This window comes from Pseudopodoces humilis, chromosome 2 (genome assembly GCF_049639895.1).
Source record: "Pseudopodoces humilis isolate 2021_Gansu_Grassland_sample_001 chromosome 2, ASM4963989v1, whole genome shotgun sequence".
NCBI lineage: Eukaryota > Metazoa > Chordata > Aves > Passeriformes > Paridae > Pseudopodoces > Pseudopodoces humilis.
In genome coordinates, this window is record NC_142201.1 from 74,897,330 (window position 1) to 74,911,564 (window position 14,235).

General features: G+C 36.9%; 1 protein-coding gene across 1 annotated transcript; it reads left to right on the forward strand.

Moving 5' to 3' along the window:
* Positions 1-6,218: 6,218 nt before the first annotated feature.
* On the forward strand, positions 6,219-12,813 carry LOC102110938 (interstitial collagenase). Its single transcript, XM_005516215.2, has 10 exons — positions 6,219-6,340; positions 7,259-7,503; positions 7,791-7,939; positions 8,030-8,155; positions 8,907-9,068; positions 9,432-9,549; positions 10,153-10,286; positions 11,305-11,464; positions 12,398-12,498; positions 12,713-12,813. Exons 1-10 carry the CDS (start codon positions 6,236-6,238, stop codon positions 12,811-12,813), a joined length of 1,401 nt encoding a protein of 466 aa, XP_005516272.1. The 5' UTR covers positions 6,219-6,235.
* The last annotated feature ends 1,422 nt before the right edge of the window (positions 12,814-14,235 follow it).

Consider the following 14,235-nt stretch of genomic DNA (forward strand, 5'->3'; position numbering starts at 1 on the left):
CATCCTGCCTAGAAGGGACGAATGACCTTTGATATTGTTCTTGGCAGGATTACAAATATAAGATCAAACAAGATTGGTCTGAGGTGCTGACCTGAACTGAAAGATATTGTGTAGTGATTTAAACACTCAGACTAAGAGCAGAGAGTTTACCGCCTCAGTAAACCAGACAAAAATAACTGATAAATTCTTGTAGAACAGAATAAGATTAAAGTGAGTCCATTTAAATATTGTCTTCAGGAACTTGTTCCTAGTGAGATTTTTGATTTGGTTAATGGAAATGCTGTAGGGGGGAAAAAGCCTTTCTTGGTAGCAAAACCAGCAGGTTTGTAGGTTCAGAGGTGTTTAAGACAACTCAGAGCTGCAAAGATGCATGTTTTAGGTGCTGTTTATGTTACAGAGAAAAATACTTTAAAACTGCCGAGGAGCACACTTTATTTCCAGATTATTCCCTGGCAGCCTCTGAACTTCCATCTGGCTGCCAGGAAGAAAACCACCTTTGCAGGTTCACAAGCAGTAGCTGTCTCATTGGATGTTTTGGCATTTGTGCCATGCGTCTAACTGGGGGACTGTGAACCTCTGGGAGTTGCAGTATGTCCCAAATGGTGCAGATCCCCAGGAAATATGCAGATTTAGTTTGTAGATCAGTGTGGTCACATTGATTCTTCTTGCTGCCTCTTTCAGGACAAGTTTTACATCCACGCAGCTTGTGTGATAGCCACCAAGTTTAGAAGCAAAGCTTGGTAACTTTGGTTCTGCAGGGCATCCCAAGGCAATCTGCCATCTCAGGAAATCAAGACTTGGACACAACAGACCAGATTCCCATCCCAGGTAACAGCCCAACTGCAAAGATGAAGAATATAATTTTATTTTCCTGTTTTCAGGAAACAGGTGTTTGGCATGGAAAGTGGCACTCCTTCCCTTTTCCTTTTACTGAAATCATTGATGATGCCATGTCTGAGACTGTGCCAGTCACTGAGGTGCGACACAGGCGCTGCCCTAGTGTGGGACTGGTCACACGGAATTGCTTTTCTACAATAGGATAATTAGAACTGATTCAGCACCTGTCATCCTGGGCCCTATCACAGTGGCCTTTGGACTTCTGAGTGGTTTGAATTATAGAGTTATATTCCTAATACTGCCAAGCACTGCACCCTGGTTTGTAAACTGAGTGACTGATCGTTCCCTTGGAGCAGCACCAACAGCAGTTCTATAAAGGAAATGTTTAACACCGGGTGACATGAAGCCATGAGCTTGTGTAAACTTCAGGACAGCTGATTTGGAGGCTTACCTTTGGCTATTTCATCTCAATATTAAAATTTACTTTGTTTATTAAAGGAAAACTCCTCATGAACCCTCTAACTTCAAGCAAATACCTGGCATTCAGTAGAATATTGCTGCACAGTGACACAACTTACATCTTTACATCACATTAGACTTCACGTGAAAAGTAACATTCTCCCAGGAAAAATAAATTGTTTCAGGATAATATTCTAGGTTTGCAAAAAGGTTTTTATTTTGTTGTTTCAAAATAGATTGGAAAGTTGTTAGAAGATTAGGATATACATAAAAGCACAGAATGGAAAGAAAAGTACTTCCTGTGGGAACAATGATTATTTTGTAGTGTCACCTGCTATTGAGAAAGCAGTTGCAAACATCATTATGACAAATTGTAACAGTAAACAATTCTTAGAATTATGAGGTACCCGTTTTCATTTTTGTAACATTAAAACTACATAACTACCAATCAAAGTTCCCTTTTCTACAGTAATTTTGTTGTGAGAGACTTGATTTAGGGAAACACCACAATGATTCACACTGTGAATTTAGTTTTTTTCATTATTCAGTCAGGGGTGTGGGTGGAAGTCATTAGAACATGTTACCAGAGATAGCTAGGGGAAAAGGGAAATAGCTTCAAGCCCTAAGTAAGTGAGGCACAAAGTAAATCAAAATCACAGAGACAGAAAATTGTTCAAGGCTGGGAAATTCTTCTGGAGAAATCTCCCCTTAATGGCTCTGCCTAAATGTCTCTTTCATTTAACACTGAAAAGGGAAACAATGCTGGGTAGACCTCTGGCAGTGTTTACATTCTTGCGTAGACCTAAAAGTGAGGAGCAGTCAGTACAGTACCTAGAAAAGGGACACTTTGAGGTCTCTTGTCTCAACACAAGGAATAAGGGTGCAGTTTTGCTGAGGAAGAAGTGTAAAAATAAAGCAGGATTATTGCAAATACAGGGAGACACAAATCTGTACTGCTTGGGTGTACACTGAAAAAACCCTTGAAAGCACTGGCTTAACATCTGTGTCACTTTCTCTTCTTTAGCAGTGGCTTAGCAGATGGGTACCAGACCTAGCACTGTGATTCAGGGTGAGTGAGGCAATGATGTTTTTGGTCCAGACAAGAGCTGTCTCTGAAGAGCTGTTGGGGATAGGTAAGTGTAAAGTTTCTGTCTCTCCTTTGATGACACAGAGATTTTCCATGTAAGCAGCTCTGGAATAGCTCTGCTATGATGACAGGCTTAGAGAGCTGGGAAAAGAAGGCTTCAGGAACACATCATTGCGGGCTTCCAGTACTTAAGAGGGACTCATAAGAAAGAGGTTTAGGGACTTTTTACAGGGGCAGATAGTGATAGGACAAGGGCAAATGGTTTAAAATTAAAATACAAGAGATTTAGATTAAATCTTAGGAAGAGGTTCTTTACTTGGAGTGTAGTGAAGCACTGGAATAGTTGCCACAGAAGCTGTGGATGTCCCATCCATGGAAGTGTTCAAGACCATGTTGGATGGGGCTTTGATCAACCTGGTCTGGTGGAAGGTGCCACTACCTATGGTAAAGATGTTGGAACAAGATGACCATTAATGTTTCTTCCAATCCAAGTCATTCCATGATTCTAAATTTCTATGATTTTAAACAAACTCCAGGTAAGGACAGTGTGTTTAGAGTTCACCATGTCTGGTACCCTGATAGACCTGAGGCTGCTACAGATCCCTGGCCCCAGGTCCAGCAGTGAGGCTGTGTTTGTACCCCAACAGGTACATACACATGTACATATGTACCCAATGGACTTGTGTGCACCCTGGCATCTCTCCAGTCACAGCAGCACTGACACAGGGGCCTCCAGGCCTGGCCCCACCCCAGAGGCTCTCACTGAGCTCCCCCAGGCAGAATAAAGCCACTCACATAGGAAAATAACTGGAAATGGGGCTTAGTGAGAGGCCAGGACAGTATCAGTCAAGTGCAGGTGCAACACAATGGTCCCACAAGGAAAGTGAGGAACTGTGCAGACACCAGTTGGCATTCAGTAACAACTCTCATGAGACCTCCTCCTTTGAGGAGGCCTCGCTTACATTTTGGGGTGTTCATGTCTCCTTCTGTTAGGATTTGAGCCTTTGTCTGAAGGCAAGTGCTTGAGAGGGAGAAGGTGTTGTTGTGCTAGCTGCCATACCATGGGAAAGCAGATTACTGAAACCTGGCCTTCCCTGGAGTGGGGGTTCAAAGGAGCTGTGCCAAAGGACACGCAGTAGGAAGTCAATGCAGATGGTGAAATAGGACATGACTTGGTAGCTCAACACCATGGAAATTCCCAAGACAGGGGGATGCCGTTGCTTCTGTTTCCTCCTCCTGATGCTGCTTAAAGTTTTTCACTCCTCAAAAGCACAAAATGTTCCCACAGCTAGTGCTAGAGTTCAGGATTTTCTAGTCCTTCCATTGGCTGCCTTGACAAGTAATTTATTTAAAGTGTCATAGAAAAAAGCCAGGAGTCCTCTCTGACCCTCTGCCTAACTCAGTGTGCTCTTATCACATTAAAATATGACCACTGATCTGCACAGAAATCTGCAATGGAGAAGAAACTCTCTGTGAAAGACGTAGCACAGGATTTCCTTTTGTTCCTGTCTCAGCCACCAGATGCATCTGATTAATGTGCTTCTCTTCTTTGCATGTATGTGTTTAAACATGTCTGTGATGTCTTCAGAAAATAAAAGGGGAAAAAATATAGAAGAAATAAGAAATTAACTGATTATTATGGAAAAAATTAAGAAGTGCAGATATTGAATCAGAAAACATAATAACCATCCTAAAGAAACACAGGAAGGAGAAAAATTTACAGGGTCATTAGACTAGTTCAGAAACAGACTTAGAGAAGTTAGGCAGCATTTCACAAATCTCAAAATCCTTTGAGCTGTAGCCAAGTCTTTGGAGAAGTATCCAACACCCAAAATTCTTTTTGTACATGTCTGAATCAAGATGGAGTAAGAATAACCAGCAATTAAGTCTCCTTGGACTATGAACCATGAAGTTGAATTTCTTTAGTCTACAACAGTACCCTTTGAGGAATTCTTTACCTCGTCATTTCAAATCCCAGATTCTGCCTTAGCTGCACTAGCTTTAATCAATCACTCCAGGCAAGCTATATGACTCACATTGGAAGGTATATGGTAATTTACTTTTCCCAAGAGTGGTGTAAAGTCTGCTGAACCTAGGTGTAATTAGAGAGTGATACACTGCAGTGAGCGTAGCTTGTCATATTAAATAGATTATTTTTTATGATGTTTCAGAAAGTAAGTGAAGAATTTCCCAGCATAATTAAAATAATGACATTTATTTGTATTTCTCCCTCTTACACTAACATTTACTGTTTCTTTTCTAAGGTTTACAATGAAGGTCTTTACCCCAAATAAGGACAAAAACGTCAAAACCATCCTGAAAGATGTCCAGCCTGTACCTGACAGCCTGTGGAGTTAGCAAACACACATCACCTTCAGGCCAATTACTCTGATGCTTACAGTTAGAAATGTTTTCCTCAGTTTAGGAGTCTACAGTCCAGGATATCTGAACTTCTCTTATCACTGTTAGGGACCTGGCCAATACAGTCAATGTAGTATGGAGAGCAATTCTTCTCATCTAGAAGTCTGTGTCATGCAGTCAGTTGAACCACTCTCTAGAATTCACTGTCCAAAACGGTAGACCTAAATAGAGACCTAAATAACTTACAGATATCTACACAACAAAACCCTTAAAGCAGATTCTACCTCATTACTCATTTTCCTGTACTTCAGACACCCACCCAGGGCTGGCTGCCATGGCACACGACCTACAGAGACCTGCATCCTTCCAGGGCAAATGGAGATCAGGTGTGATACCCTAGGGAATTCCAAATAACACTAATGTTCTGGCATTTGAATCCTAAACCTCATGTCTAAACTTAATCACTGTTGGTTAAGACCATACTAGGGTCTTGGAGACTGGAGGTTGCTAAACATTTTTTAAATACTTCCTTATATTTACCAACTTTTATCATGGGTCCTCTCATTCTTCCTTCTATGAAGCAGTGAGTACAGGGTAAAAAATGGTTACTTTACTCTTCTTTTTTGCACACTGATGAAAATTCCTGTTGTCTTTCACGGTGTCTTTTCCTCTCATCATCTTGCTCTGCCTGAATTGAAACACACTACTGCAGCAGAGACCGTATCCATGCTGGCAAGAGCAGAAATGTTATTTACCATACAAATGGGAACCCAGATTACACATTCCAGCATGACCAAAATTGTTAATATTGGTAAAAAAAGGTTGACTCATTTCAGCACTCACTTCTGGTAACATCATAAGATTGTTTTAGACAGAACTGTTAGATAACTGTAAGATGACAGTCCTCCTGGAGTTATGCTGCTGATAATTGCTAAATAAGATTGGTTCTTTGTACTGTCAGTATCTTGCTATTAAATTATCATTGCTATTATATTATCATTGCTACATTATATTATATAGTCTGTTTAAGATTAAATCATATGCAGCATATGTAGAATAATTTGATTTTTGTAAAATATATTATTTCTCTTAAATATTATTTCTCATTATTTCTCCAGTTTTTCAAAACACTGTGCCATAAATAGTCTAAATTCATGATTCAAAAAAAAAATATGAAATGTATGAAATGTGAAATGAAATGTAGTTGTGAAATGTTGCTCCACATTTTACCTGAAAAACATTTCCTTATTTATTAAACATGCTATAAAATTGCCCAAACCAGAAGACTTGGGCAAAATAAGGACGGTAATATTGGTTAAACACCTTGTGTCACTACCTGATGATGAAACTGCTATGCATCATTTTTACTAATCATAGGATATTATACAGCATGAGTCAGGCTGTCACTGATTTACTATCAGCTATATAAACAGAGCTGAGAAGTGTGCTCAGTAGCTCGTGTGAAACTGAGGCAGACAACCTTAGAGGAGGATGAAGACCTTCGCAATTCTCCTGTCGCTATATGTGGCCGTCTCCTCTGCATTTCCTGTGGCTCCAGAAGCAGAAGATGAAGGAAAAACCCTACAGCTTGTAGAGGTATTTTTTTCATTGTATATCTAAGGGAAACATAAGGTATCCTGAGAGACAGCTATAATTGTAATTCACATAATGTGGGTGGAAAGTAAAGATTTGCCATCTTGCAGAGGTTTTAAGAGAGCTTTTCCTATCAGCCTGTGAATGTTGAAAAATGTGTGAAAATTATGTGGAACTGATTTACTCAGAAGTCATCTGAATATTGTATACTTCACTTTTGGTGTTGACAGTAAAGTAATAACAAAACTGCTGAGGCATGAGTTCTAGCAGCAACACTAAAACTCAGCAGCAATTTACATTTCAGAATGTGCTTTGAAACTTGTGATATAACTGCTCTTAATAATATAAGGAAGGAAACTTGCTTGAAGAAGGCGACATGTTTTTCCATGTTTTTGCTGAAGATGTCTCTTGTAGAATATTTTGGAAAAAGGGAACTCACACAGACACAACATAATTTGTTGTAGACAAAATTCTTGAAATTCAGTAGGAAGGCCTGGGTTTCTAGTATCATATTCTGTAGCTAAAAATAAAAGGCATTATTCACCAAGTCTGACTCTCTACTGGTGGGAGTTCTGGCTGTGTGGAGTCTCACTGACAGCCTCAATTTCCTTGGATGATACCAGTTATAAGCTTCCTTGTAAGCTTTATTGTTAGAATAATTGAGTGCAGTAAGTAATATAGAATTAATTATTAATAGTAGATATTAGATTTTCAAGACATTTCTTGATATATTTTATCAGTGAAACAACAAATTCAAAAAACTATGGGCAAACTGTAGTGGAGAAGTTGTTGCTGGTCGTGGTAAACACAGGATATGTCAATATGGGAATAGTTTAAGATTACTTAGAAAAATTTAAATGTGACCAAAGACAGTAGTGGTAAGTCACAATGCTCTTTTTCTTTTTTTAAACTCTGATTCAGAGCTATCTACAGAATTTCTACGACCTTCAAAGGGATCACCATCCCCATGTAAGAAGCAGCGGTGAAAACCCCCTTACTGCAAAGCTCAAGGAAATGCAGTCTTTCTTTGGACTAGAAGTGACGGGAAAACCTGATCTTGACACACTGGAGGTGATGAAAAAACCCAGGTGTGGTGTACCTGATGTAGAGAAATATGTGTTCACACCAGGGAATCCCAAATGGAAAAGAAATAATCTGACATACAGGTAATCTTCCCTAATCTGGTTCAAAAATGTATTAATCTAGCATACTGACTTCAGGGTGGGGGTCAGAAGGAATCAGATTATGCCATATATGAACGTATGCAGTGATTTAGTGATTTCTGGAAGACAGATACTTTAGAGTGCAGTATCTAAAACAAAGCCTTCATTAATTTTCATTCATGAAAGATACATCTAAGATTTTTGATTTTTTCACAATTGCATTTCAGATAAAATACTGAAATTTCAACTATTTTCTAAAGAATATATTATATGTTGGGTTTTCTTTGAAGGATTTTGAATTACACCCCAAAGATGAGACGAGCTGATGTAGATGAAGCAATCAGAAAAGCTCTCAGTGTCTGGAGCAATGTGACACCATTGACATTCCAAAAGGTTGAGGACAAGGAGGCAGATATAATGATCTCTTTTGCTTATAGAGGTAACAATGATAATGCAGGATATTAAATACCCAGCTGAACTTATAGAAGTAATTTAGGATTTTAACTAATTTTTTACCTCTTCATATTAGACCACCGTGACAATTCCCCTTTTGATGGTCCCAATGGACAGCTGGCTCATGCATTCCAGCCTGGTGAAGGTATTGGTGGAGATGTGCATATGGATGAGGAGGAAGCTTGGACAAAAGATGGAAGAGGTAAGCTTTTGTAGATGAATCTATATAGTTTTAACCTCATACAGTCTTACCTCATGTGATGCTTACTATTTCATGAGCCTGACTACTGGCAGAAAAGTGAGCAAAAGGGACAGAGCTTTTAATTTAAAATTTCTTGCTCTTTCTTTGTTGTTGTTTTTTACTGCACTTTTAGGCATGAACTTGCAGAAAATAGATTTTTTAGATCATAATGACATTTATAATGTGATATTACATCATAAGGGTTATAATGATTTTAAAGTCAGCACTTTAAAATACTTTTTCATTCAGAGGAAAGCTAAAACAGGGAAATCTGTTGGTAGACTTCTGGAGGCAAATTCTTTCTTTTTCTTAACCTAGCACTTCAACGTGGAGTGCTTACTAGGGTGCTCCAAGTATCACCGAAACTGTAATCTCATTGCTTGTTTTGAAGTTCTTTTTTCTGTTGAATTACTGCCAACAATCCCTCATCATGGACATGATCCTTGATGGAAAAATTTATGTGATCTCAGGGGAAACAACTCATGTTTAAGACAGAAGGACAGTAGAGAATTGACAATGAGAACACAATTAAGGCCAGACATCCTTTACATACTCTTACAGTTGTTCTGTATCAATGCTTTTGTGTTGTTACAATGATAGAATTGCTTACAGTCTCTCTTGTATCTCTAGTGTATATTAGTTTCCCATTTAGTCAATTGTGTAGAGTATTGAAACAGATTTTATCTTGTTTCATATGGTTTTCATCCTGCAGGCTACAATTTGTTCATTGTTCTTGCCCATGAGCTTGGCCATTCACTGGGTCTGTCTCATTCAAATGATCCTGGAGCACTGATGTATCCAACTTACTCCTACACCGATCCCAATGAATTCCTTCTTCCTCAGGATGACATTGATGGAATTCAGGCCATTTATGGTAAGAAAATATATATTTATTTAATATATATATATTTGGGAGGCTGGTAAATAGTTAAACAAAAATATTTAATATTCCACCCAAATGAGAAGTTTAACAGTTTTTGAAGAATGGATAACAAAAGAGAGAAAATTCCTGGAAGCTAACTTCAGCTAAAGTCCAGTTCCACAAAAAATCTCATTTTGGAAAAGATGAACTCAACTTGTTTTATCAACATTAGAAATCCACATTTAATGACAGACTCTTACTTTAAAATTATATCCTTTTTCATTTTATATAAAATGTGTTTTCTGAGTCCTCAGAGATATTCTGAACCCTCTCCTTATATTTCACCACACTAAATTATAAATATTCATCCTACAGGACAGTCTAATGTTGCTGTGCAGCCAACAGGACCCATAACTCCAGAAGCTTGTGACCCAAATTTGACATTTGATTCTATTACTACCCTACGTGGAGAAATATTCTTCTTCAAGGGCAGGTAACAGAAATAAACATATACATTATTTATTTAAAATATTCAGTAGTTTAAAAAAATCCATGAGGGAAAACTGTCCTTTTGGAATGTAATGCAAAGAGAAGCATTAGAAGATCATTCTCAGATTATCAGTTCAAAAAGTCCTATTCGACAAGAGCAGAGAAGCTGACAGGAGCTTGCAGGTTGTTTTCCAACTTTTCTATCACTGTGCCCAGCACTTTGACCCACTTATCTCTGAAACTGATTCAAATAAACAGCAAAGCAAGAGCACTCATGTACCTGTTAGCAATGCGTCCATGGGTCCCACACTCATCCTCAGTACAGGAGCAGGGACAGAAGTAAAAGCACTGCCAGAGAGAAGGATTTCTGAGCCTTATTGCCCCACAGAGAAGTAGAAGGCCTTATATTCAATTTTCTGAATTTTTAGCACATAACTGAGGCGCTAAAATTATGAATGTCTTTGCTCTAGATTTTGTTTACACACAGTGGACGGGGTCCAACCCATCTCCCCATCTCCCATCTGTTGTACTGCAGGAGCTATAATAATTATTTTGAAGTTTTGATAGGAGTGGAATTATTTTATGACTTATATTTTGTCTAAAACAGATACATGCTGCGCAAGCATCCTGCAAGGACAGAGACAGAGCTCAATTTTATCTCACTGTTCTGGCCAAGGTTGCCATCAGGAATTCAAGCTGCTTATGAAAACGTTGAGACAGATGAAATTGTAATTTTTAAAGGTAATTGAATAAGAAGGTCTCCACTTTTTCTGACTTGTTACTTCCTGTTTCTTACAAACTATGCAGTTACAGAAGTTAAAGTGCTTTTAAGGAAGTAGAACAGATAATCTTACAATTCTGAAAATAATTGCCAGAGGATCATATTGCAGTAACAGATCTCCAGAGATAATAATCTAGAAAAATTTCCCCTCTTTTATAGTTAATGCCCTGATAAAACAAGTTATAAGAACAGCTACCCTTCTTCAGGTTTAGTTCTCTTCAGGTAACAGCACTTCACTTTGTGCAGAAGGATTTTTACTGACTTCAATTGACAAATACAGGCATTTTTATGATACAATTACTGATATGCTTATTAGTATTTGTTATATTTTGAAAAAAAAATGCAAAAATACATTCGTGGAAAACTGTATTGTGAGAGGATAACTGTTCACTGAACTAACAATCAGTCCTTCTTTTCCAAGGTCTCAAATACCTTTAAATATCTCAAATAAATTAATTATGCACATACTATAATACATGACCTATTAACATATATAAATGTGTTCATTTCATCTAAAATTGTCAAAGTATTTTTATTAGATATGTGTTTTTCCTAATAGTTTAATTTGATGCACATTGCTTAGTTTTCAAAATATTGTATGGTTCTATAATCAAATAGCATATTACAGGAAATTAACAAATTCAATACGCCTATCCAATGTCAATGGTTCAACTCATCAACCTCCAGGCCTCCCCAAGCTGTTATCCAGAGAAATACCTTATATTCAATTTTTCAAAATTCTGGGAAAAATTCTATCCAACACACCTCATGATTCTAATGTTTTATTCATAAAAGGAAAAGCCATTTCCCCTGTCTTCATGATTTAGTCCCAGTATAAGAATTAAAAATATTTTCTTAAGTAATAAGCTGAAAGGAATAATACCGGCATCTAGACACATTGTCTTCCAGACATCCAAAACGCAAGTAAATGCTTTTTATAAACAGCAAAAACAAATGAAACGTGCTCATCTCTTTCAGAGGATAAATATTGGGTCATCAGGGGATATGATGTTCTACCCGGCTATCCCAAACCAATCTATCACTTTGGGTTCCCAAAGACTGTTAAAAGAGTTAATGCAGCTTACAATGATGAAACCACAGGAAAAACATATTTCTTTGTGGCTGACAGATACTGGAGGTAAGATTTAATGTTCATTTACAAGAAGACGTGTTTTCATTTCCCTGAGGACTGATGTATCATAACATGGTTTGAGTGGATTGGTGCTTAAACCAGGCATATTACAGAAATTTAAATGTGTTTCTTTGGAGTTTAAAAAAAATTAGGCATCTGCTAGAAAATGTCACCTTTTCATCATTTTTTTCCCCCGAAACATTAGATACCTGTATCAGGATTATAAGTACTTCCACCTGAATGAAAAGCTACCCAACAAAAAAGAGTCAGTTTCTAGGGGATTATTCACTTTTCTTCTACAAGAGTGCTACTTTTTTGTGCTATGTTTTGACAGTGTCCACTTTTAATGAACTTTTCAAACAAAATGAGTCATAAATGCGAAACGCTGTAATTTAATTCCTCTATAAAGTAATTTTAAATATTCTCCAATTTAAAAGTTGTTTGTATTTCTAATTGAAGATCATGACAAATTTCAGATAGGAATTTTGTTTAAGAAGTCCATCCCTGACACTAATTCAGCTATGGTTCAGAACTGTGCTACTCTCTTCTCCAAAGTTTTATGTTTTGTTTTTATGTTGAACTGGATATTCAGTGCCTTGAAATTGAAATTAATTTCATGTGCAAGTGATGGCCAAGGCTCTGTTAGTCCATAAAAAATAAACAATTTACATAAATTAATTTTTGATCTGTGTTGCCAGAGTCCCTAGGAACATTGTGACAAACTTTACCATAGGTAGGATTTTCAAATCTCAGAGAAATCTCTAAGAGAAAGTTAATAATAAAAATCAAAAAGCTACTTAAGTTAATGTCTTGGTTTAGGACAAATTTGAGAGCCTTTATGAGATTTCTTAGTAATAGTACACTTGCATGTAAGAATTTGCGTTTGACTTTCAAATTGTCTGCTTTATCATAAATTGTAATGACATTTCTTCTTCTAAGATATGATGAAAAGAAAAAATCCATGGACCATGGGTATCCCAAGAAAATAGTCTCCTACTTTGGAAACATTGGCAGAGTTGATGCTGCTTTCCAGAAAGATGGTGAGTGAAACTTACATTTAACCAATGTTTATGTGAATATTTGGGCATCTACACATAGAATATTTTTTTTCAAAGAGTTGTTATTAGCCTTAATGAAAAGGAAATGAAAAATATCAGGTATACATAGACTGTCTATAGTGGGAATTTTTTTTTTTTTACAAAACACTGAAAAAAGTCACCTATGGAATATAATTGGATTAAATTTTACTTCTAGGCTATGTGTATTTCTTCCATGGAACAACTCAGTTCCAGTTTGATCCTCGTGCCAAACGGATTGTTCGACAAATGAAGAGCACCAGCTGGTTTAATTGTTAATTGCAGTGTTTTTTCACGTGCACACTGTATGTTTTTATCTGCTGCATTTTTCAGCATTTTATGATTCTCAGGTCAGAACGGATTTCGGTTCAAATTCTACAGCAGTATAGTCTTAATAATTATTTATTTTAAGCCAAATAAATTTATATAATTTATCACAACTTCTCCTGTTACGGTCAAGTTTCCTAATAAATTATGTTTCTCATATAATTTTGTTCTTGATGTCTTTTTGGCCTGATGCTCAAGAGCCAAGCCTAGCTTTCAAACACTGAAAAATGTATTCTGGCAGGAAAGGTCAAGTTTTTTCACAAAAACAGAGTAAGGAGGACACACTTGTCTCTGTACCCCTCCACTGCTCACAAACCCTGGTGAAAATCTGATGATTAATTAATTTGGGCTCGTTATCATTAGTGTACAGATCTACTTCCACTTTCTGTTCCTCTTTCCCATACTTCCGCTCTTAGACTGCTCCCCTGGGTGTATGTTTTTATAACAGTGGGCAGAGGGTAGAAGGACAGGAAAGAGGGAATATTCTCATGTTTTTGGGTTTAGGAACTAGTTTCAAACTCAGAAATGAAGAAACATAGATTATAAAGGACCCCTGAGATAAGAAACAAGTCACTTGCTCTCAAAGGTAGCCACATCATATGATAAACAAATAAACTTCTTTAATCAAGGCTCTTTCTACTCTTACTACTCCAGTAGTTACTAAATCCCACCCAATTCCAGTGGGTTAGAGAATCAAGAAGTTTGCTTAAAAGATGAAAATTCTTGGCCAGAAATACTTCTGATGCAAAGATTCAAGATTACAAGGACAGTTTGATTTCCAGCTTAACCACATTTTCTGCAAAAGCCCTCAGTTAAAATGGTTTTTGAAGGGTTATTCACTTTCTCTTCAGTCTTTGTAGCTCAGCTGATAACATTAGAAGCCACATAAACAGAACAAAATATATCATTTTTTATATCTGTATAAGTCAACAGGCTTTAGAGGAAGGTTTAAGGTTAGTGCAATAAGTTACTACATTTTGAGAAAATAATGTGTAGTCTCATAAAAGCATACCTATTTCAATTTTTTCATTACTTATCTGTATTAGAAGGTTATTAAATTTTATCCTTCATAAATAAAGAACAGACTTGGTAGTTCTTATTCCTATTAAATTCAGTGTAGATCAGTCTCAATAGTATTCAAAGATAAGAAATTGTATAATTTAAAATTAATTTGGTCATACACTTTATAAAACCTAAGGAAATATTAGAAAATAATAAAAATAAATTGCTGCAAATCAAAGGTCTTAATTAAGAAGTTAATTTATGTGAATCCTGTTCTCACAAGATGTTATAGGTACTAGTTCTGTAAAGTCAAACCTCAGTAGCAATGCTATTGAATCATATTTTCTTGCATAAGCCAGTACTACTGAATGA